Source organism: Boleophthalmus pectinirostris, unplaced genomic scaffold (assembly GCF_026225935.1).
Source record: "Boleophthalmus pectinirostris isolate CB_2022bp ecotype Guang Dong unplaced genomic scaffold, ASM2622593v1 HiC_scaffold_5, whole genome shotgun sequence".
Lineage (NCBI taxonomy): Eukaryota > Metazoa > Chordata > Actinopteri > Gobiiformes > Gobiidae > Boleophthalmus > Boleophthalmus pectinirostris.
The window spans coordinates 5,597,059-5,618,830 of record NW_026571404.1 but is presented as its reverse complement, the minus strand read 5'-3'; the positions used below and the strand labels follow the sequence as shown (position 1 = coordinate 5,618,830).

Genomic DNA, 21,772 nt, shown 5'->3' with positions numbered 1-21,772 from the left:
TTGTTTGGTTGAACCTTCTCCTGGGTTGAACCTTGGCCATGGGATTTAATTTTTTTATTTAGTTGATTAGGACAGAGCATGTAAATGGACAAACAAGACACAACATGAATGTAAACACACTTTTTTCTCGCCTGGTGAGAAAATATGTGAAAAAAATTATTTGGGTCTGATTGACCCGCCCCAAGAGAACGGGAAGGAAAGAAAATGTTTCTTTGGGTCTTTGTGACCCCGAGGAGAGCGTGAGTTAAGCCCATTTTATGGTTGTGTATCAAATCATCTGCGCCATGCACCCAATCCTAAGAGCGTCTGCGACGATCAACGTACATCTCGAAATTTTCTAACTACGTGTCAAAACAGATAACAAGACGGAAGAGACGCAGACTGTAAGGACTGTGATTGGTCCTCTCCACCACTGCACTACATACATTTCTGGTACTCTGCTTTCCGCTTCATTTTGTTTACATGAACGCCATTTTAAAATCAAAGCCTCCTAGTGTTGTGACGGTGAATTGAACTGAACATAGACCTTGACACAAATCCATAAATCAAAACCGACGGCAACAAGGCGACGGCGGCACTGTGTGGTGAGACGACGAAGAACTATAATTCTCCCTTTAGGCTAATTTCCATCCGTTGTCCCAAAGAACTGGGGTCACAAGGAGCCAAACAATAAAATATTGCAGACTCCACTCATTGCACAATTCCCATTGTTTTGCAGTCAATATCTGCATCATTTAACTCCTGTATGATTTTTGGTCTTTGATTAAAGCTCCTGTACATAATTTTTCCCATGTATTTGAAAAAAATGGTCTTGCCCCAGTACAGATACATAGATACATAGATTATCAAGAAGTGTGTGTTAGCATTCTAGTTGTTGTGAGCTTTACCGACACTGCAAAACTCTGCACTGGTGTCTGAAAGTTGTGAAAAGCTTTTATAAACTCATTATGGTGACTAATTAGGATGTTGGGAATGCAAAAGTTAAACGAGGAATGACTTTGCACCGCTGCAAACTGTTACAAATAAACTAGTTTTAACCTAATTAAACTTCACCACTTAAAAAAGATCTATATTTAATCTTATACATGTTGCTCTTCTAGATCACGTCCTTGTGTATCTGACCGTGATAAAGTGTTGCTTTTGAGGCCACCGCGGTGTTTAAAGTTCACTGGAGTTTGGTAATTAAATGTCCTTGAGTTTAAAATGCCGTACAATTTACAATCCAATTAACAGTGAAGGCACCTCGGGCTCCTTCTGCTCACTCACGGTGCGAATAATTAACGCAGTCCCATTTCTCCTCTGTGTCTCCTCGCCGCTGTCATTCCGTCCGTGTGCGTTCTGCATCTGCTTATGAAACGCCCGCGAGCTCGTCTGGAATCAGGCGAGTGAGTTCAAACGGGTAAAACTGTCTTGCATTTTTATGAAGTTTTCGACCTGGCCTCTACAACAGTTTGGTAAATTTGACCCGTCTGTGTCTCCAGATTAGAGGATATCAAGTTCAAATCCAATATAGCTCTTATTACGGATGCACTCATCCAGGTTTTTCAGTTCTAATACTGATTTCAAGACTATAACTTTAAGTAGGGTTGTTCCTAGAGCAGTGTTGGGGAGTAACAGATTACATGTACTGGAGTTACGTAATCTGAGTACAAATTATGAGTAACTGTATTCAGTTACAGTTACTTTGTTGAAATAAATGGATTACACGTTGGTATTTTCCTGTTTTCACATTATTAATATTATTATTATTATTATTATTTATATATATTTTTTTTCAGTAATTCCACTCATTGCTAGAAACTAAACTAGGTCTAAACCAGGTCTAAACCAGGACTAAATCAGGACTAAAACCAGGTCTAAACTAGATCTAAACCAGGACTAAAACCAGGTATAAACTAGATCTAAACCAGGACTAAAACCAGGTCTAAACCAGAACTAAACCAGGACTAAAACCAGGACTAAAACCAGGTTTAAACCAGGACTAAAACCAGGTCTAAACCAGGACTAAACCAGAACTAAACCAGGACTAAAACCAGGACTAAAACCAGGTTTAAACCAGGACTAAAACCAGGTCTAAACCAGGACTAAACCAGAACTAAACCAGGACTAAAACCAGGACTAAAACCAGGTTTAAACCAGGACTAAAACCAGGTCTAAACTAGGTCTAAACCAGGACTAAATCAGGACTAAATCAGGACTAAAACCAGGTCTAAACTAGATCTAAACCAGGACTAAAACCAGGTCTAAACTAGATCTAAACCAGGACTAAAACCAGGTCTAAACCAGAACTAAACCAGGACTAAAACCAGGACTAAAACCAGGTTTAAACCAGGACTAAAACCAGGTCTAAACCAGACTAAACCAGAAACCAGGACTAAACCAGGACTAAACCAGAACTAAACCAGGACTAAACCAGGACTAAAACCAGGTTTAAACCAGGACTAAAACCAGGTCTAAACTAGATCTAAACCAGGACTAAAACAGGATTTAACAGGACTAAATCCTGCTGCGCGGACATGTCTCCTGCTCTTCTATCAATAATATTTTTAATACGGTTAAGTTTCCTCGTCTTTGTTTCTCTACAGCGAATCAAGTAATCCAAAGTATTCAGATTACATTACTCACTTTAAGTAATTTAATGGATTACGTTACAAACTACATTTTGGTGTATGTAATCTGTAATCTGTAGGGGAATACATTTTAAAAGTCACCTTCCCAACACTGTCCTAGAGTGACTAGACGTCCCTATTGACTCGAGACAGTCCCAGTTTTGAGCCTGTGTCCTCTGTCCCAGCAGATTTATCCAAAACCAGAGATTTGTCCCAGTTATTTATGGAAAAATGTCTCTGGTGTCCCTAGTTTTGAGCAATTTGGTAGCTGAAAACAGTAAAGAGAGGCATAAACTGTCATTTGTTTAGGTAAAATTATGGAAAACACAACAAAAATATGACTATACTGACTCACATGTTGTGATTAAGTCGTGAATGGGCCAAATGCAGAACATTTTTCCTTAATTACGCACTCATTTCACAATTTTATTTTTACCAACCACCAATCTACAAACCGGGAATTTAGAAAATCTGGTCACCCTAGTCGTCCCGATACCAATACTGGTATCAGCAAAAGCTCTGATACTGCACATTTTCCCATCAGCTTCGGCTTTTTTGTGGCCAGACTGAAGTCAAAGTCTGATCCCGTCAGATCTCAGAAGCTCAGAGGCCGGGCCTGGTCAGGACTTGGATGCGAGAGGCGAGGGCACCAGTCACAGAAACTCTTGTTGTGTCCTTAGGCAAGACACTTCACCCACATTGCCTAGTATGAAAGTGGTGTGTGTGTGTGATGGTGGTGGTCAGAGGCACCACTGGCACTGATTGGCAGCCGCGCTTCTGTCAGTCTACCCCAGGGCAGCTGTGGCTACAACAGTAGTTCACCCCCACCAGGTCTGGAGTGACTGAATAATGATCTGTAAAGCGTCTTTGTGACAGATGTTTGTGAAAAGCGCGATATAAATAAAAAACTTATTTACTTACATTACTTTTATATAGTTTGTGCCTTTGTGATGAATGCGGCGTCCACACACACACACACACACACACACACACACACACACACACACACACACACACACACACACACACACACACACACACACACACACACACACACACACACACACACGTGTCCTGTGCCGAGGAGCACATGGACTGTAAAAATCTCAACTTTTTCATCTGTATCAGACAGAGGCAGGTGTTTCTGACACAGGCGTCTGAAACTTTGGACTAAACTGTTTAGTCGGGAGCCAAAGTCTCAAAAATGGGTTGAACCTGACATCGCCTGCCATACTTTTTATTTGTATTTTTTTGTTAACTGTGACCCTGAGGACCAATAATTGGAGGATCTGCTCTTCCGGAAATATCGCGAAATTTTTTTTTGGCCATTTTAGTGTAGGTAACCTTCATTTTGTGATAGAAAATTTTGAAAAATGAAAAATTTCCTCAAACCCTCAGTGGATTGGGTAAGATGTCTACAAATACATTCCAGATGCAAAGAACACATGTGATGACAACATTCAGTGAAAAAATTATTCATAAAACACATTTCTACATGATTTTGGCTCAATTTAATGCCAAAAAATAAGGAATTTTTTCACTTTTTTCCAATATTTTCATCTTTACCTTCATTGGCAATCAACTATTCCCCCAAGTTTTGACATCAGCCAATATGCCATTCTTTTCTTCAAACAGTATAGTCATTCCACAGAAAAAAAATATAAAAATCCAACCAAAATCAATGGATCTGTGATGATTTCTTTACCATCAACAGGCCCAGAACCTCAATAGAATGTTATTCTCCTCTCAACATTCCATAAGACACACTGGACATTTAGCACAAATAAAAAGTATGGCAGGCGATGGACTCTTTTTGGTCTAAATCATAAATGGACATCGTTAACCTGCATGTTATTCGGCATGTTCCAAATAGGAAGTGATCATGGGCACAATTCCAGCTCCATCGACTCTGTTCCAATTCACTTTGTATTGAAAAAAACAAAACAAAAAAACATTGCAACCTCTCTCTGTGTAACTGCTGTTGTCAGGCTCCTCATTTTGGTCTTAAAATCTCCGTATTAACTCACTCTACATGATCCTGACTTTTTTTTTTTCTTGCAATTTTGTCCATAAATCAATTTCTATTCTTGCTTGGCTCTAAACTTTTTTAAATCAGGAAGAGCACAGGCTACAGTTCTTGTGAAAATCAGATAATGCAGCTTTAAAACTACAAAAGGAACTAGTTTTTTTCCAACGCGTTCTTCGCTCTCACAAACAGTTTCGTTAATATTCTGATGGTTTAATTTTCAGGCTTTAAAGGTTGTATAGAGGATTTTTTTAAGGGAAGAGAAATACAGCGACAGTCCTTGTGCACGTTCAGAATCACTGTTGAAGTTTCCTGTCTAGAAGTAATTCAGCGACCGACGCGTCAGTTTTTAGACCCTTCGTCTGCTTCGGTCGCGCCATCGCTGGACGAGATCTCCAAGAATCACCTCAGTTTGTCTTCGCTCCTTTTCCACTTCATCTCTTCTTCTTTCAGCGACCTCAAAAACCGACTTTCTTTTGCGGCGAACCGGTCGTGGATTCTCGTCCGCCGTCGCGACAAACTTTGTGCGAAATGCGAGGAAGCGACAGTTTTAAAAAAGCCTCTAAGAACCGCTGCAAAAACCACATAATCCCAGTGCGCCAAAGAGTCAGTTACACTAGAAACGCAGGGAGTTTGATTGACGACCTAACAGCCAATAGAAAATGAGGGAGCCTGGTTTTCTATTGGCTGATGTTTATCTGGCCTCAACACGTCCACAGTTGATAGATTTTCGTTCTTTTTTTTTTTTTAGTCTTCATAATTACAAAGCTGCTGCGTCTCTGTCATGGTATTTTAAACTTTCACTGACAATTTGAAACTGAAAAAAAATCCTCCATACAACCTTTAAGTGTTTTTTTTCAGACGGGGAAGTGAAGCAGAAGTCCAAGTGCAGTCAACAGCGCTCCGTACCTCGAGATAGATTTAAAAAAAAACCCCACTTTTCTCGGGATTTGACCTACATTTCCGTTCTAAAGACACATATATGACATTACAATTCCAGCAGTCAATCAAACAGAACCAAACGCGCAGGAGAGTTTAATAACCGTCTTGAATAAATCCACTTTGACACGTTCATATCTCCATCGCTGACGCTGCTTCTGGATCGCGCGGCCTTAGAACAGCGGCTCATATTTCTCTTTAATCAAATGTTCCACACTGGTCTGATGTCTGGGAGATAAGAGCGTTAGCCATAGAGACCAGGAAATGTACCGATGTAATCATCACTCGAGCTGGTGGAAAGTAATATAAGACCATTTTAAACCAGGAGAGTTCAGGGCGAGTTCAGGAGAAAACACTCAAAACCAGAAATCCTACACCAGAACTAAACCAGGACTAAACCAGGACTAAACCAGGACTAAACCAGAACTAACCAGGACTGAACCAGGAAACAGACTAACCAGGACTAAACCAAGACTAAACCAGAACTAAATCAGAACTAAACCAGAACTAAACCACTAAACCAGGACTACAAACTAAGGACTAAACCAGACTAAACCAGGACTAAACCAGAACTAAACCAGGACTAAACCAAACTAAAACCAGACTAAACCAGGACTAAACCAGGACTAAACCAGAACTAAACCAGGACTAAACCAGAACTAAACCAGAACTAAACCAGGACTAAACCAGAACTAAACCAGGACTAAACCAGGACTAAACCAGAGCTAAACCAGGAACTAAACCAGAACTAAACCAGGGCTAAACCAGAACTAAACCAGAACTAAACCAGGACTAAACCAGGACTAAACCAGGACTAAACCAGAACTAAACCAGGACTAAACCAAACTAAACCAGACTAAACCAGGACTAAACCAGGACTAAACCAGAACTAAACCAGGGCTAAACCAGAACTAAACCAGAACTAAACCAGGACTAAACCAGAACTAAACCAGGTTTAACCCAAGAATTAATAAAACTAAAACTAAACTAAAACTAAAACTAAATCAGATCTAAACCGAGACTAAATTAAACCAAGTCTAACGCAAAAAGAATAAAATAATCCAGGTCCGACCCAAGACTAAACTAAACCAGGTCTAACCCAAAAAGTCTAAACTAAACCAAGTTTAAACCAAGAAGACAAAACTAAACCAGGTCTAACCTAAAACTAAACTAAACCAGGTCTAAACCAAGACTAAACTAAATCAGGTCTAATGCAAAAAGTCTAAACTAAACCAAGTTTAACCCAGGAAGTCTAAACTAAACCAGGTCTAACCCGAAACTAAACTAAAGCAGGTCTAACTTAAAAAGTCTAAACTAAACCAGGACTAACCAAAGAAAACTAAACTAAACCAAGTTTAAACAAAGACTAAACTAAACCTGGTCTAACCTAAAAACTAAACTAAACCAAATCTAACACAAAAAGTTTAAACTAAATCAGGTCTAACCAAAGACTAATGTGACCTGACCGTCCTGGTCCTAGTCCTAGTCCTGGTCTGGTCCTGGTTCAGTCCTAGTCTAGTCCTGGTCTGGTCCTGGTCTAGTCCTGGTCTAGTCCTGGTCTCGTTCTGGTCTAGTCCTGGTCTAGTCCTGGTCTCGTTCTGGTCTGGTCCTGGTCTAGTCCTGATTCAGTCCTGGTCTCGTCCTTGTTTAATCCTGGTTTAGTCCTGGTTTAGTCCTAGTCTAGTCCTGGTCTAGTCTAGTCCGTCCTGGTCTAGTCTGGTCTCCTGGTCTAGTCCTGGTCTAGTCCTGGTCTAGTCCTGGTCTAGTCCTGGTCTAGTCTGGTCTAGTCTCCTGGTCTGGTCCTGGTCTGTCCTGGTCTGGTCTGGTCTAGTCTGGTCTAGTCCTGGTCTAGCCCTGGTCTCGTCCTGGTCTAGTCCCTGGTCTAGTCCTGGTCTAGCCCTGGTCTAGTCCTGGTCTAGTCCTGGTCTCGTCCTGGTCTAGTCCTGGTCTCTAGTCCTGGTCTAGCCCTGGTCTCCTGGTCCTGGTCTGGTCTAGGTCCTGGTCTAGTCCCTGGTCTAGTCCTGGTCTAGTCCTGGTCTAGTCCTGGTCTAGTCCTGGTCTAGTCCTGGTCTAGTCCTGGTCTCGTCCTGGTCTAGTCGTCCTGGTCTAGTCCTGGTCTAGTCCTGGTCTGGTCTAGTCCTGGTCTAGTCCTACTGGTCTAGTCCCTGGTCTAGTCCTGGTCTAGTCCTGGTCTAGTCCTAGTCTAGCCCTGGTCTGGTCCTGGTCTAGTCCTGGTCTAGTCCTGGTCTGGTCCTGGTCTGGTCCTGGTCTGGTCCTGGTCTAGTCCTGGTCTCTTCTCTCTTGTTTTGCAGAGCTGACGGTACAAAGCAGCAGATCTTGGCAGACTTGATCGTCGGCTGCGATGGGGCTTTTTCTTCCATCCGGAAACAGTTTCTGAGACGCAGTCGATTCAACTACAGCCAAACGTACATCCCCCACGGGTACATGGAGCTGACGATGCCCCCGAGAGACGGAGACGTGAGAACCACACCAAACACACCCACAACGAAAGGAAAAACACAACGATAAACGGCCAAGATGATATGTTTTCTGATATTATAATGTTGTTTCCTCATCACAAACAGACCTGGACTTGTGTTTTGTTTCATTCACACGTTTAACACACAAACCCTGCACATTTACGAGGTGTTTTTCTCTCAAACTGAAAACACTCCAACCTGTGATGTCATGTGGTAAGACAAGAAGTGCTCCACTGGGTGGAATCTGGGTAAATCAGTGACTCCAGCACTGAACTAAAGAAATAAGCTCAGCTCAGAGCCGGAGCCGCGGCTCGCGGAGGCTCGGGCACGTTGCATCTCACGTGGTCAGAAAAAAGTGAAAAAAGTATAAAGAAAAGACGTCAAACTTAAAGAAACGCTCGCGGTGGACTTTTTCAAAATAAAAGCCAGTGAGAAACAGACGTTTACAATAAAATAAATAATAAAAACTGTGTTAACGGCGTTAAAATAATTGTCGGCGTTAATGACTTAATTAGTTAACGCAAAATTAACGCGTTAACGCGCCCGGCCCTAAAAATGTTATATTTCCAGTGGTACAGGAGTAATAGGAGTCAGATCCTATCACACGAGCACAGAGCCTCTCGCCGCTGTCAGAGTGAAAATAATGAACATGTGAAATTATATATTTTAATATATTAGTCACACCTGAGTTTAAGTCGCAGAACCACTCAAACCATGAAAAAAATGTGACTTAAAGTCAGAAAAATATGGTATATTTTTGATGAGGTAACAACATTATGACATGGCCTTAAAACATATGTTGAAAATTTCCCGTAATATCGGACTGTTAAATGTTAATGCTGCACTGTGTAACCTGCTTATCTCCAAGGAGATCTAATCTAACTTTGTGTGAAAAAAAGTTCCATGTGGAAAATACTGGGACACATTCAAAGTCACTTGAAGTCACTTTGTGCTTGTGTTTGTGTTTTGCAGTTTGCCATGAAGCCGAATTATCTGCACATCTGGCCCCGAAACACGTTCATGATGATCGCGCTGCCAAACCTGGTGAGAACATGTCCACTTTTATCTGTTACAAACACCACAGCTGTCAGCGCGCTGCGGCAAATACTGGTCAACTCTGTCATTGTGCAGTGTTTGTAATATCCACAATTAACAGAACATTTCAAATTCTTTCAAGCTTTGTATTTGGTACCATATATATTTTAGTTTTTGCTTTAAATTACGTCTGACGGGGTTTTGTTTATCATTGCTGTGAGATGCAACGCTGTAGGCTTCATCTTTACATCTTATTCACGGACATGCTTTGTATGGTACAGAGTGATTTTTTTTACCTGTAATAATTTGTATAGTACTAGTGCATTTACATTTTTTTTCTAATAATTGAAAAAGGCTAGAACGGACTGATTCATGCCCCTCATGCCGTTGTAAGTGTTGTTAAGCAGGACACAAGTTAGAACACATCTGTCATCACCTCTGTGTCTCATCAGTGAACTCTGTGTGACTGTTCTGTTCTTTATTCTTACGCTAATGTTACTCCACTGGCGTGTGCGATAATCATTCCATTCCCCGAGTGGAACTGTGTATTATTTAATGAACCTGATGAATGATTATGATGCAGCCTATCACTCATTTCCATTACATTTCTAGAAGACGAATTTTAAAGAATTCTACATACGGGAGTTGTGTAAGAAAGTAGAATCTAAACCAGAGACATCGTAAACAACTTTACTTTGTACAGATTCCCCACTAAGGTTTATATGATGACGGTCTGAACAGAAGACGCAAAAGTGGCGTCGCGTCTTCACTTTTTTTTTTTTTTTTTTGAACTTTATTGCCAAAAGTACAAAATAACAGGCAATTTACATTAGAACAAACAAAAACAAGTGTCGAGATTTGGCTCATAACTCTAGTCATATGTAGTTAAGTACAGTAGTCAGGTAGGGCATTAAAAAAAAAAAAAAAGGAAAAAAACTACTCAGTCAAATAAAGATGGTACACGTGACCATCGCCTTAAGAAAATATCCATTTTGAGTTGAAGCTGGGCAGTCAGACACTCCATCTGATAAACGCACTTCAATTTTTGTGTCCATTGAGCAATCGTTGGTGGGTTTGGCTTGAGCCAGTTCAGGGTCACTATTTTTCTTGCCACTAGTGAAAGTACATGTAAAATGTACTGTTGGTCGTCAGTGAGTTGGGATATATGTGGGGAAGCTGGCCCAAGTGGTCAAAATGAGAGTCCAGTGCAAAGTTGTCCTTCACCAAACCAAATTCTTTATTGGATCCTTCCAAGTCGTGGGCAAAATTATATACATATTTACAAAAAAGAACTGTGCTTAACTAAACAAAAGCAACAGAAAATAACACAACAAAAGAAAATACCCACAGGCACCTGGCTGCACTGATGGTGACCTCCCTACTGATTAAACTGCCTCTACTTATATACCCCCCAGAGAGGAAGTCCCTCCCCCTGGGTTCACACCAACTTACGGGGAAAACTGTAGCAATTTCCTTTCCTTACTGGTGTGCTGCCTTAAATTATTTTCTGAAGCCTAATCCCCCTTTTAAACTGAACAGTGCTCCAGCTTAACTAGATACACTGAAACCAAAATTCTAATAACCCATTTGATAAAACAAAGAACCATTTCCGAGGCTTCCCTCCACATGGTCTGGGCCAACACCTCCCCCTGAGCCTAGAAATATGGCTGCCAAAGGACACGCCCCCCCTTTCTTTTGTTCCCAGACCATGTGGAGTCACAGGTAAAGGTGGTAAGTTTAAACAAAAATGAAGGGATATAACCAAATAAAATGAATTTAAAGTAACTGTGTGAATGTGATCAATTAAACAAAGACTAAATAAAACAAACCCGGGATAGTTATTATTTAGCTGTTTAGTTGATATAGATGTAACTGAACTAAGGTGAAAAATGGGGACAAAGGCCCTCTTTGTCACAATATAAGTCAAGCAAAAATAGCAGAGGGTCCATTGGAATATCTGATCTAATTGTATCTTCAGTCTTCTTTTTGATACTTTCCCAAAATGTTCTTATCTTTGGGCAATCCCAAAAGATGTGGGTGTGGTCTCCAACCAAACCACATCCTCTCCAGCACTTATTGGTGGTGTTAGTCTTAATCATGAATGTCCTTAGTGGAGTTCTGAAAAATCTGATTTTTGTTTTCCAGTCAAACTCTCTCCAGTTTTGACTTCCAATTCCTTTGTGACAATATAAACACATATCTTCCCATTGCTCATCTGTTATAATCACATTCATCTCAAGTTCCCATTGATGTTTAACATGGAGCGTATTATCTGATATGTTTTCAGATAGGTTTTTATACATTAAGGATATGATTTTTTTCATTCTGGTTTCTTTTTCAAATAATTTAACAAAATACATTTCTATATTAGTGGGCTCTCTCATTACAACATCCCACTGTGGATGTTTTGTCAAATAATCTCTAATCTGCAAATACCAATACATGTCATTCTGGGGCAAGGAAAATTGCTCTTGTAGTTGTGAGAAGCGTCTTCACTTTTTAATCCACGTTTAGGTAAGAGTTTTCGGGAGGAAAACTGCGTGCATACGGTGACGCAGAAGTGTGTGGAACTGCATGTGACTCGGTGGTGCTGTGATACACTATCTGTTTTGTGTCTTGGGCAGTGTAGACGGAAACGCTACGGCAGAGGGTGGTGTCATAAACGCCGTCACCGTCTAAACTGAAGGCTGCATCAAGTGGTGGTTTGAATATTGTTTAATGAAGTTACACATTGAGTTGAAGCTTAAACACTGAGATCTTATCTGTTGAAAAGTACTATTGTGTTTTCTACATAATGTGTGACCTATGTGCTTCTAAGCAATTTCCTTTGCAGAACTGGACTGTGGATAAACAACTGGCTTATCTAAACAGACTTGGTGTGATTTACAATGGTTTGGACGGGGTTGTCACTTCCCCCAAAGAAGAAATGCTGACACTTCAAGGCGACGATTCAAGGCGGGAACCTGCTCAACATATTATTTGCATATTCATATGGATGTTTATAAAAACTGGATTGAAGTATTCAGAAGGGGTCAGATGCCTGATGTAAGCCCCATGTAACTTTGTAGGCAGTTAGGGACAATGATCTGACCCAGAGCTTTGTATTAGAATTGTATTGTCAGGGGAATACATTTTTGGAATTTAAATTGATTGAGTCTAGTAATTTTTGATAGAACACGCCAAACAAAAGGCACTTCCGGTAAAATATTTAGTCATTTTTACTCGCTCTCGTTCTCGTGTAAACAGGCCCTCAACTCAAACAGTTATTAGTCTGACCTCGCAGCATTAGAATTCGTTCGCTTGACAGTAGGCGGGTACTTTTTTTATTTAACCAATCGCTGCTGTTCAGTTGTGACGTATGTAATGCACCAAATCCTGAAGGAAGAAGGGCAATAACGTTTTTTCCTTTGATAAAATTCACCAAACATTCTCGTTTCTTTGTTTAACCCTTGTATTATGTTGATAAAAAATTACATTGATTATGTCGCGGGTCGTTTTGACTCGTACATTGTAAATCCATGCAAAAGAGTAAAAAAAAACAGGTTAAACCAATAACATCTTTATTTTAGATTATATGAACATTTAGAAAAGAGACAAACAATAACTTTTTAATTTCAACAGAACTATTTAAGAACAATTTAAAGTGTTCCCTCTTCACACTTTTTTTTTTGTGTGTCATTTGACTTGCTTCATTTTCAATGTTCAACAATGTTCACCCATTTATCCCACACATCTCTGATCGCAGCTCATTTGTCTCTTTCCCGTCAACCTGCTCCGGTGTCACGATTGTCAAATCGGATCACACGAGATCATGTGGAATGTCTCCAGAGACATTGCAGCTCGAAAGATTGGCCTTCCATTTTCTTCATTCCACAGACTTGCAGTTGCTTCTCCTTTTGACCTGTACACTCCAGCTAATATCAGAATTCCAATGTAAACATGCAAGTCAGTCTGATCCAGTGGCTTCCATTTCTCTTGAAATACACACCTCCCCGCCAAACTGGTCATGTCCAGTATTATCTTCTCTATTGGTGGGGATAAGAAGAGCTGAAATGCTGACTGAATATCATCAACTTATGTGACAGCAAATCTTGTGGGACCGGGAGTCATTTTGATGACATTGAAAGATGAGCGTCTACCTCGACTTTGGAGGGGTGATGTTGACCATTTTATCCTACCATCTTTAGATGCCCATGTGTCCTCTGTGGATGATGATTGCTGCGTTCCTTGGTCTTCATCTGATGGAGAGACAATGGCAGACTCGTCCTCTGAATACTCCTCATCAGAGGAAAATTGACAATCTGGATCATCAATAACATTGTCCTCCTTCTCTGAAAGATCCTCTGCCTCTGAAATCTCTTCCTCTGCATCACCATCCCAGTTCAATATCTGTGCCAAAGTTTCTAGAACTGTAGAACTTCTGGAGCTCATTTTTGGTGTGTTTGCAAAGAAATGAAATGAGAACAGAGACAGTGAGTGACAAGGACAAGGGCGAGAAAGTTCTGCCTCTACTTGCACCTGAGTCTCAAGACAATCTAAACAAAGTAAATCAAAAAAGAGATCATCAAAGAGATGTTTATTTTTCGATCTGAACAGTTATTTACCCACATTATAGTGTCTGGGTCAAAATGACCCACAACATCATCTTTGTATAAAACTCTGCACAGACATTGTACTACACATCAAAGAGTCCAGATTTCACACACGAGTTCATGACCCAAGATGAGAAAAAGTCACAAAATTGTAGGAAGAAAAAAAATGGATAAACAGTACTTTGGTCAAAACAAAAACTGAAATGGGTCAAATTGACCCGTAACATAATACAAGGGTTAAATCCTCGATCTTGGGAATCGTCGCCAACACAGAACGTCTGTCTTCGTCTCCATCCATCTCGACGCTCTGTTTACTGTCGTGCTGTTCCACAAAATGGACCCAGACAGAGTTTGATGTCATGACGTCACTGCTCTTCACTGATCTTCGGTCTGTGTTTCCAAACGTCTTCCTGGTTTGTGACGTAAGCGTGAATAGAAACTATACAGAATTTTCTCCAAACTTTAAATTGCTGCAGTTTCAGGAGTTAAATATGACATAATTCTTTACATGTTACATAATTCACTCCAAACTATTGAAATATGTTTTATAATCTGAGCTCTTCAGTGTCTCCGTCCGTGTTTGAACAAATCACAATCAGCAGAACAAACGTCACCTCGTCCCGACCTTTACCCACGACTCCGGAGATAATTACTGCGCTCCCTCCTCTCCTCCTCTCCTCCTCTCCTCTACCGCTCTGTCACTCCCTCTCTCCTCTTACCTTCCATCTCTCTCTCTCTCTTTGTCCCCACTCCTCCTCTTTTCACTCATCTCGCCTCCTTTCCTCTCTGCTCTCCTCCTCTACGTCTTTTGTCTTTCTGTCTCTCCTCTATCTCTCTATCTCTTCTTTCATCCGCTTTTCCCTTCCCTCTAACTCTTATCTTCCTCTCCTCCATCTCTTTCTTTCTCTCTCTCTGTCCCCTTACTCCTCCTCTATCCACTCATCTTACCTCCTCATCTCGTCTTCTTTTCCTTCTTCTCTGCTCTCCTCCTCTACTTCTTTTGTCTTTCTGTCTCTCCTCTACTGCTTCATCTCTTCTCTCATCCCCTTTTCTCCTTGTCTTCTCTCCTCCTCCCTCTTTCCTTTAACCCCTCCTCTCCTCTCCTCTCCCTGTCCTCTCCTCCTCCTCTATCTCTCCTCTCCTTCCATCTTTTCTCACCCTCCTCTCCTCTTCTTCCCCCATTTCGACCCCTCTTCTTCTTCTTCGTCTGTCTTTCCATCTCTCCCTCTCTCCTCTTACCCTCCATCTCTCCTCTCCCTTCTCTACTCTGCTCTCTATCTTTCACCTCCTTCTTCCTCAAATCCTTCCTTCTCTCATCCTTATCGTCTCTCCTTCTTCCTTTTCCTCTTCAAGTCCTCCGTCCCCTCTTCTTCCATCTTCTCTCACCCCCTTTCCTCCTCCTCCACTTCTCCTCCTCTTCTTCCTCTATCCTTCCATCTCACCCCCTCCCTCCTCTTACTTTCCTACCCTTTTGCCCCCTCTCTCTCTTTCTCTCTCCCCCTCTCTCCTTGTCTCTTTCCCCTCGTCTGTGCTCTCCTTCTCTACTTCTTTTGTCTTTCCGTCTCTCCTCTTACCTCTCTTTCACTCCCTCTCTCCTCTCCTTCCATCTCTTTCTTTCTATCTCTCTCTCGGTCTCCTTACTCCTCCTCTCTCCACTCGTCTCACTTCCTCATCTCGTCTCCTTTCTCTTCCTCCCTGCTCTCCTCCTCTGCTTCTTTTGTCTTTCCGTCTCTCCCCTCACCCCTCTTCTCTTCTCTGCCTCTCTGTCTTTTCTCTCATCCCCTTTTCCCTTCCTTCTAACCCTTATCTCCTCTCCTTCCGTCCTCCATCTCATCCACGTCTCCTCGTCCCCCAGTTCTCCCGATCTTCTTCTTCGTCTGTCTTCCATCTCTCCCCCTCCTTCTCTCCTCTTACCTTCCATCTCTCTCTCTCTCTCTTCGTCCCCCTACTCCATCCATCTCCCTTCTCTCCTTTCTCTGCCTCTCTGCTCTCCTCCTCTACGTCTTTTGTCTTTCTGTCTCTCCTCTATCTCTCTATCTCTTCTTTCATCCGCTTTTCCCTTCCCTCTAACTCTTATCTTCTCTCCTCCATCTCTTTCTCTCTCTCTTTCTTTGTCCCCTTACTCCTCCTCTATCCACTCATCTTACCTCCTCATCTCGTCTTCTTTTCCTTCTTCTCTCCTCTCCTCCTCTACTTCTTTTGTCTTTCTGTCTCTCCTCTACCGCTTCATCTCTTCTCTCATCCCCTTTTCTCCTTGTCTTCTCTCCTCCTCCCTCTTTCCTTTAACCCCTCCTCTCCTCTCCTCTCCTCTCCTCTCCTCCTCCTCTATCTCTCCTCTCCTTCCATCTTTTCTCACCCTCCTCTCCTCTTCTTCCCCCATTTCGACCCCTCTTCTTCTTCTTCGTCTGTCTTTCCATCCCTCCCTCTCTCCTCTTACCCTCCATCTCTCCTCTCCCTTCTCTACTCTGCTCTCTATCTTTCACCTCCTTCTTCCTCAAATCCTTCCTTCTCTCATCCTTATCGTCTCTCCTTCTTCCTTTTCCTCTTCAAGTCCTCCGTCCCCTCTTCTTCCATCTTCTCTCACCCCCCTTCCTCCTCCTCCACTTCTCCTCCTCTTCTTCCTCTATCCTTCCATCTCACCCCCTCCCTCCTCTTACTTTCCTACCCTTTTGCCCCCTCTCTCTCTTTCTCTCTCCCCCTCTCTCCTTGTCTCTTTCCCCTCGTCTGTGCTCTCCTTCTCTACTTCTTTTGTCTTTCCGTCTCTCCTCTTACCCCTCTTTCACTCCCTCTCTCCCCTCCTTCCATCTCTTTCTTTCTATCTCTCTCTCGGTCTCCTTACTCCTCCTCTCTCCACTCGTCTCACTTCCTCATCTCGTCTCCTTTCTCTTCCTCCCTGCTCTCCTCCTCTGCTTCTTTTGTCTTTCCGTCTCTCCCCTCACCCCTCTTCTCTTCTCTGCCTCTCTGTCTTTTCCCTCATCCCTTTTCCCTTCCTTCTAACCCTTATCTCCCTCTCCTTCCGTCCTCCATCTCTCATCCATTGTCTTTCTGTCTCTCCTCTATCTCTCTATCGCTTCTTTCATCCGCTTTTCCCTTCCCTCTAACTCTTATCTTCTCTCCTTCCATCTCTTTCTTTCTCTCTCTTTCTTTGTCCCCTTACTCCTCCACTCATCTTACCTCCTCATCTCGTCTTCTTTTCCTTCTTCTCTCCTCTCCTCCTCTACTTCTTTTGTCTTTCTGTCTCTCCTCTACCGCTTCATCTCTTCTCTCATCCCCTTTTCTCCTTGTCTTCTCTCCTCCTCCCTCTTTCCTTTAACCCCTCCTCTCCTCTCCTCTCCCTGTCCTCTCCTCCTCCTCTATCTCTTCTCTCCTTCCATCTTTTCTCACCCTCCTCTCCTCTTCTTCCCCCATTTCGACCCCTCTTCTTCTTCTTCTTCTTCTTCGTCTGTCTTTCCATCTCTCCCTCTCTCCTCTTACCCTCCATCTCTCCTCTCCCTTCTCTACTCTGCTCTCTATCTTTCACCTCCTTCTTCCTCAAATCCTTCCTTCTTTCATCCTTATCTTCTCTCCTTCTTCCTTTTCCTCTTCAAGTCCTCCGTCCCCTCTTCTTCCATCTTCTCTCACCCTCTTTCCTCCTCCTCCACTTCTCCTCCTCTTCTTCCTCTATCCTTCCATCTCACCCCCTCTCTTCCTCCTCTTCTTACTTTCCTGCCCTTTTCCCCTCTCTCTTTCTCTCTCCTCGTCTCCTTTCCTTCCTCTCTGTTCTCCTCCTCTACTTCTTTTGTCTTTCCGTCTCTCCTCTCCCCTCCTCTTACCTCGCTTTCACTCCCTCTCTCCTCTCCTTCCAGCTCTTTCTTTCTCCCTCTCTCTTCTATCTATCCATCCATCCATCATCATCCATCCTCCATATCTCCTTGTCTTCTTCCTCCTTTTCCTCCCCTCTCTCCTCACCCTTCCCTCTATTTCTTCACTCTCCTCCTCTCCTCTTTCTCTCCTCATCCTCTCACCCCATCTCCTCTCCTCCTAACTTCTCCCTTTTTCTATCTATCTATCTTACCAATCTGTTGATCTATCTACATCTCCTTGTCTTCTCTCTTCCTCCTCCTTTCCTTTAACCCCTCCTCTCCTTCCCTCTTTCCTCTCCTCTTCCTCTTCCTCTCTCTCTCTCTCTCGTCTTTCTTCCCTTAATCCAGACTAAACAGGAACACTGCCCAAAATTGCTTGACTGTTTCGTCTCGATCATTTTGTTAAATTGCGTCAGAGTTCACGTCGGCGTCGTTCGCTTCTTTTCCCTCTGCGCAGTTTGTCTTTGTGTTTTTAATGTGAGGCGTTCAAAGGCGCTGAGTGCTTTTGGCTGTCGCCCGGTGCCCTACTTTTCCAGGTTTCCCCAGGTCAGCGAACGTCACGCAGACGGAGGAGGCTCTGAAACTGTGTCAGAGGAGAAGAGGATGTGATTCTGTCTGGATTTAAGTAACAACAGAGTCTAAAATATAGTTTGGAATATGAAAAAAAAAAGTAAATAAATGGTTTGTTGTATAAAGAAAAAGTAATTAAAGCCACAATATGGAAGAGCCAGAAAATTCACAAAAATAAAAGCAGTTGTTTTGTTTTTTAATTTAGTTAAATTATTAACTTCGGTAAAAACGTTCAGTCCCCACAGGATCATCTCTGCTGTTCACAGATGATGTTGTCCTGTTGGCTTCATCAAACCAGGACCTGCAGCACTGGGGCGGTTTGACCCGAGTGTGAAGCGGCTGGGATGAGGATCAGCTCTTCCAAGTCCAAGGCCATGGTTCTAGAAAGGAAAAATGTGTCTTGTCGTCTCCGTGTGGGTGGAGAGTTCCTGCCTCAAGTGGAGGAGTTCAAGTATCTCGGGGTCTTGTTCTCGAGTGAGGGGAGGACGGAGCGTGAGATTGACAGGTGGATCGGTGCAGCGTCTGCAGTGATGCGGTCGCTGTATCGGACCGTTGTGGTGAAGAGGAGCTGAGCCGAAAGGCAAAGCTCTCGATTTACCGGTCAGTCTACATTCCTCCCCTCACCTCTGGTCATGAGCTCTGGGTAGTGACCGAAAGGACGAGATACAAGCGCTCGAAATGAGTTTCCTTCGCAGGGTGGCAAGGGTGAGGAGCTCAGTCACACGAGAGGAGCTCGGAGTAGAGCCGCTGCTCCTCCACGTCGAGAGGAGCAGTTGAGGTGCCTCGGGCATCTGTTCTGGATGCCTCCTGGGCGTCTCCCTCAGGAGGTGTTCCGGGCATGACCCAGGACACACTGGAGGGACTATGTCTCTCGGCTGACCTGGGAACTGGGAGTCCCTGCTTAGACTGCTGCCCCCGCGACCCGGCCCCGGATAAGCGGAAGAAAATGGGTGGATGGATGGAAATGTCGTTCCTTTAGCTATAATCTTTTAACTAGGCTGGTGCCACCTAGTGCCTCCGCTCAATTTCATTTCTCTCCAGTGACTAGATCAGGAATCAGAATACACTAGACGGTTCTCAAAAACCCCGGAAGTGCGAGTTCGGGCACCAGCCAATCAGCAAAGAGCCGTACATTCTGTGTTGGCAACGATTCCCGAGATTGAAGATTTAAAGCCGGAACAAAGAGAATGTTTGGTGAATTTTATCAAGAGGAAAGACGTTATTGTCCTTCTTCCTACAGGATTTGGGAAAAGCTTAATTTACCAGTTGGCTCCGTTAGTGGTGCATTACACACGTCACGACCAAATAGCAGCGATTGGTTAAATAAAAAAAAAGTATGTGCTTAATGTCGAACGAACGAATCCTAACGCTGCGAGGTCAGACGGTTTCCACGAAGTGAAACCAGCTGATGAATCAGACTAATAATCTTGTGCAGTACGGCAGCATCTTCATGGAGGATGTTCTGAAGTGAAGGTGATGTGCAGCGTCCAGAAAGTGACGTACTGCACCTTTAATTGTTTATTGGAAAAAACAATGAATTTTCCATTACAAATTGTCATTGTCATTATATCATCCCTTTTTTTTGGAGGTGTCACATAAATACTGACATTGATAATATTGATATGTGAAGTTGGTTTGAAGATTTGAAAAATTAAAACACAGAGTTTGTTGAAAAAAAATAAAAAATAAATAAATAATTAAATGCGGCAACAGGGCTGAAATGAAAATGAAAATGAAAATTGCAGTGGAATTTTTAAAAACAAGGATATAAAGTGATTTCTTTTCTTAAGAAAGTTGGGTGGTTCACTTAATCAAATTTTAATCAAATTGTGATCAAATTATTTAAAACTGTCTAACTGGGACTTCATGACTGACACATCTGCAGTCAGTCCTGTGTCCTTTGTTCGTTTTAACGCACAAAACAATGAGACTGTTGGCCTCCACGTGATTGGTCCTCACACCTGTCCAGTCACTATAGTTAGAAACAGACACATAATGATGAGGCCTCTTCACACTCCTCTGCTTCTCCTCTGCGGCGCTGAAGAGGCTCAAACATGTGGAGTGATGGAGTGAAAAGTGACTGTGCCGAGCTATTCTGGTCCTATTCACTGGAGCTGGAGTGTTATCTGTGTATTTACAGTATCACACAACAGGTCTCGAGATAAAAGTAGCCTAATTGGCACAGTATATGTTTTCTGAAGTAGTTTAAGTCAAAGTCAAAACAGTTTTCGCTTGTCCTTAAAAGATTTTACATAATAAAAACTGCAATTTGTGTCCAGCGTGTAATAATATAGAGAACTGTGTTAGATTTTACGACGAGAGGAGGGTCCTTCCTGCTTCAACTTTTTCAAAATCTGTCCTAAAGTTGTGTGCAGCCCCCAAAGATGTGGTTTGTTTGTGTGTTTGTTTTTTTATTTAGATCCCCATTAGCTACTGAAAAACAGCAACTATTCTTCCTGCCGTCAGTAACAGGATGTACATGTACCACATTCACACAAACAATGAAAGATAACAAAAATATACAAATAATCATAATAATCGATGCACATAGATATATACACATACATACATATGACAGGCGGATCGGTGCAGCGTCAGCAGTGATGCGGTCGCTGTATCGGACCGTTGTGGTGAAGAGAAAAAAGAGATTTACCGGTCAATCTACGTTCCTACTCTCACCTCTGGTCATGAGCTCTGGGTAGTGACCGAAAGGACGAGATCGCGGATACAAACGGTCGAAATGAGTTTCCTTCCGCAGGGTGGCTGGCGCTCCCTTAGAGACAGGGTGAGGAGCTCAGTCACACGGGAGGAGCTTCGGAGTAGAGCCGCTGCTCCTCCACGTTGAGAGGAGCCAGTTTGAGGCTCGGGCATCTGTTTCGGATGCCTCCTGGCGCCTCCCTCGGGAGGTGTTCTGGGCATGTCCCACTGGGAGGAGGCCCCGGGGAAGACCCAGGACACGCTGGAGGGACTATGTCTCTGGGCTGGCCTGGGAACATCTCGGGATTCCCCCTGGAAGAGCTGGAGGAAGTGTGTGTGTGGAGAGGGAAGCCTGGGAGGCCCTCCTCAGACTGTTGCCCCCGCGACCCGACCTTGGATAAGCGGAAGAAAATGGATGGATGGACATACATACATACATACACACACACACATATATATATATATATATATATATATATATATATATATAGCTAATAAACATAAAAAAAACCAAAACATTTCTTTCGTTCCTTCCATTCCTGAGATGAGAAACTGTGGGAGTGAGTTCCATGCCACCATTGCTCTATAGCGCAACAGGTCGGTAACAGAAAGCGACTCTCACCTGACTGTCTTGTGCAGTACTGATGCACGTCACTGAACATGCTTAATTTACAATACAGTATTTCAGGTGTTTTTGTGACTATGTGGTAATGTGGTAATTACCGTCTTTGTGTCTTAAAGGCCCATATTAGTCTATTTTCTGCTCTATGTTATAATATTTCCTCATCACAAACAGACCTGGAGTTGTATTTTGTTGCGTATTTACGTTCTTCTCTCACACAGACAACACTCTGTTCCACCTTGTGATGTCATGTGGTAATAAAGGAAGTGCTCTATATAATAATAATATAATTATCATATAATAGTGTTTTTAAACTCCGTACACCTTCACTAAAATCATTTGGATAATTTCATCTCTACT

General features: G+C 42.7%; 1 protein-coding gene across 1 annotated transcript in view; it reads left to right on the top strand.

Moving 5' to 3' along the window:
- LOC110161082 (kynurenine 3-monooxygenase) overlaps positions 1-21,772 on the top strand; it is a 50,456-nt gene that overhangs the window by 15,522 nt on the left and 13,162 nt on the right. The window contains exons 7-8 of the mRNA XM_020925792.2: positions 7,887-8,052; positions 9,027-9,098. Coding sequence (XP_020781451.2) covers positions 7,887-8,052; positions 9,027-9,098 — 238 coding nt within the window. The remainder of the gene's footprint in view (positions 1-7,886; positions 8,053-9,026; positions 9,099-21,772) is intronic.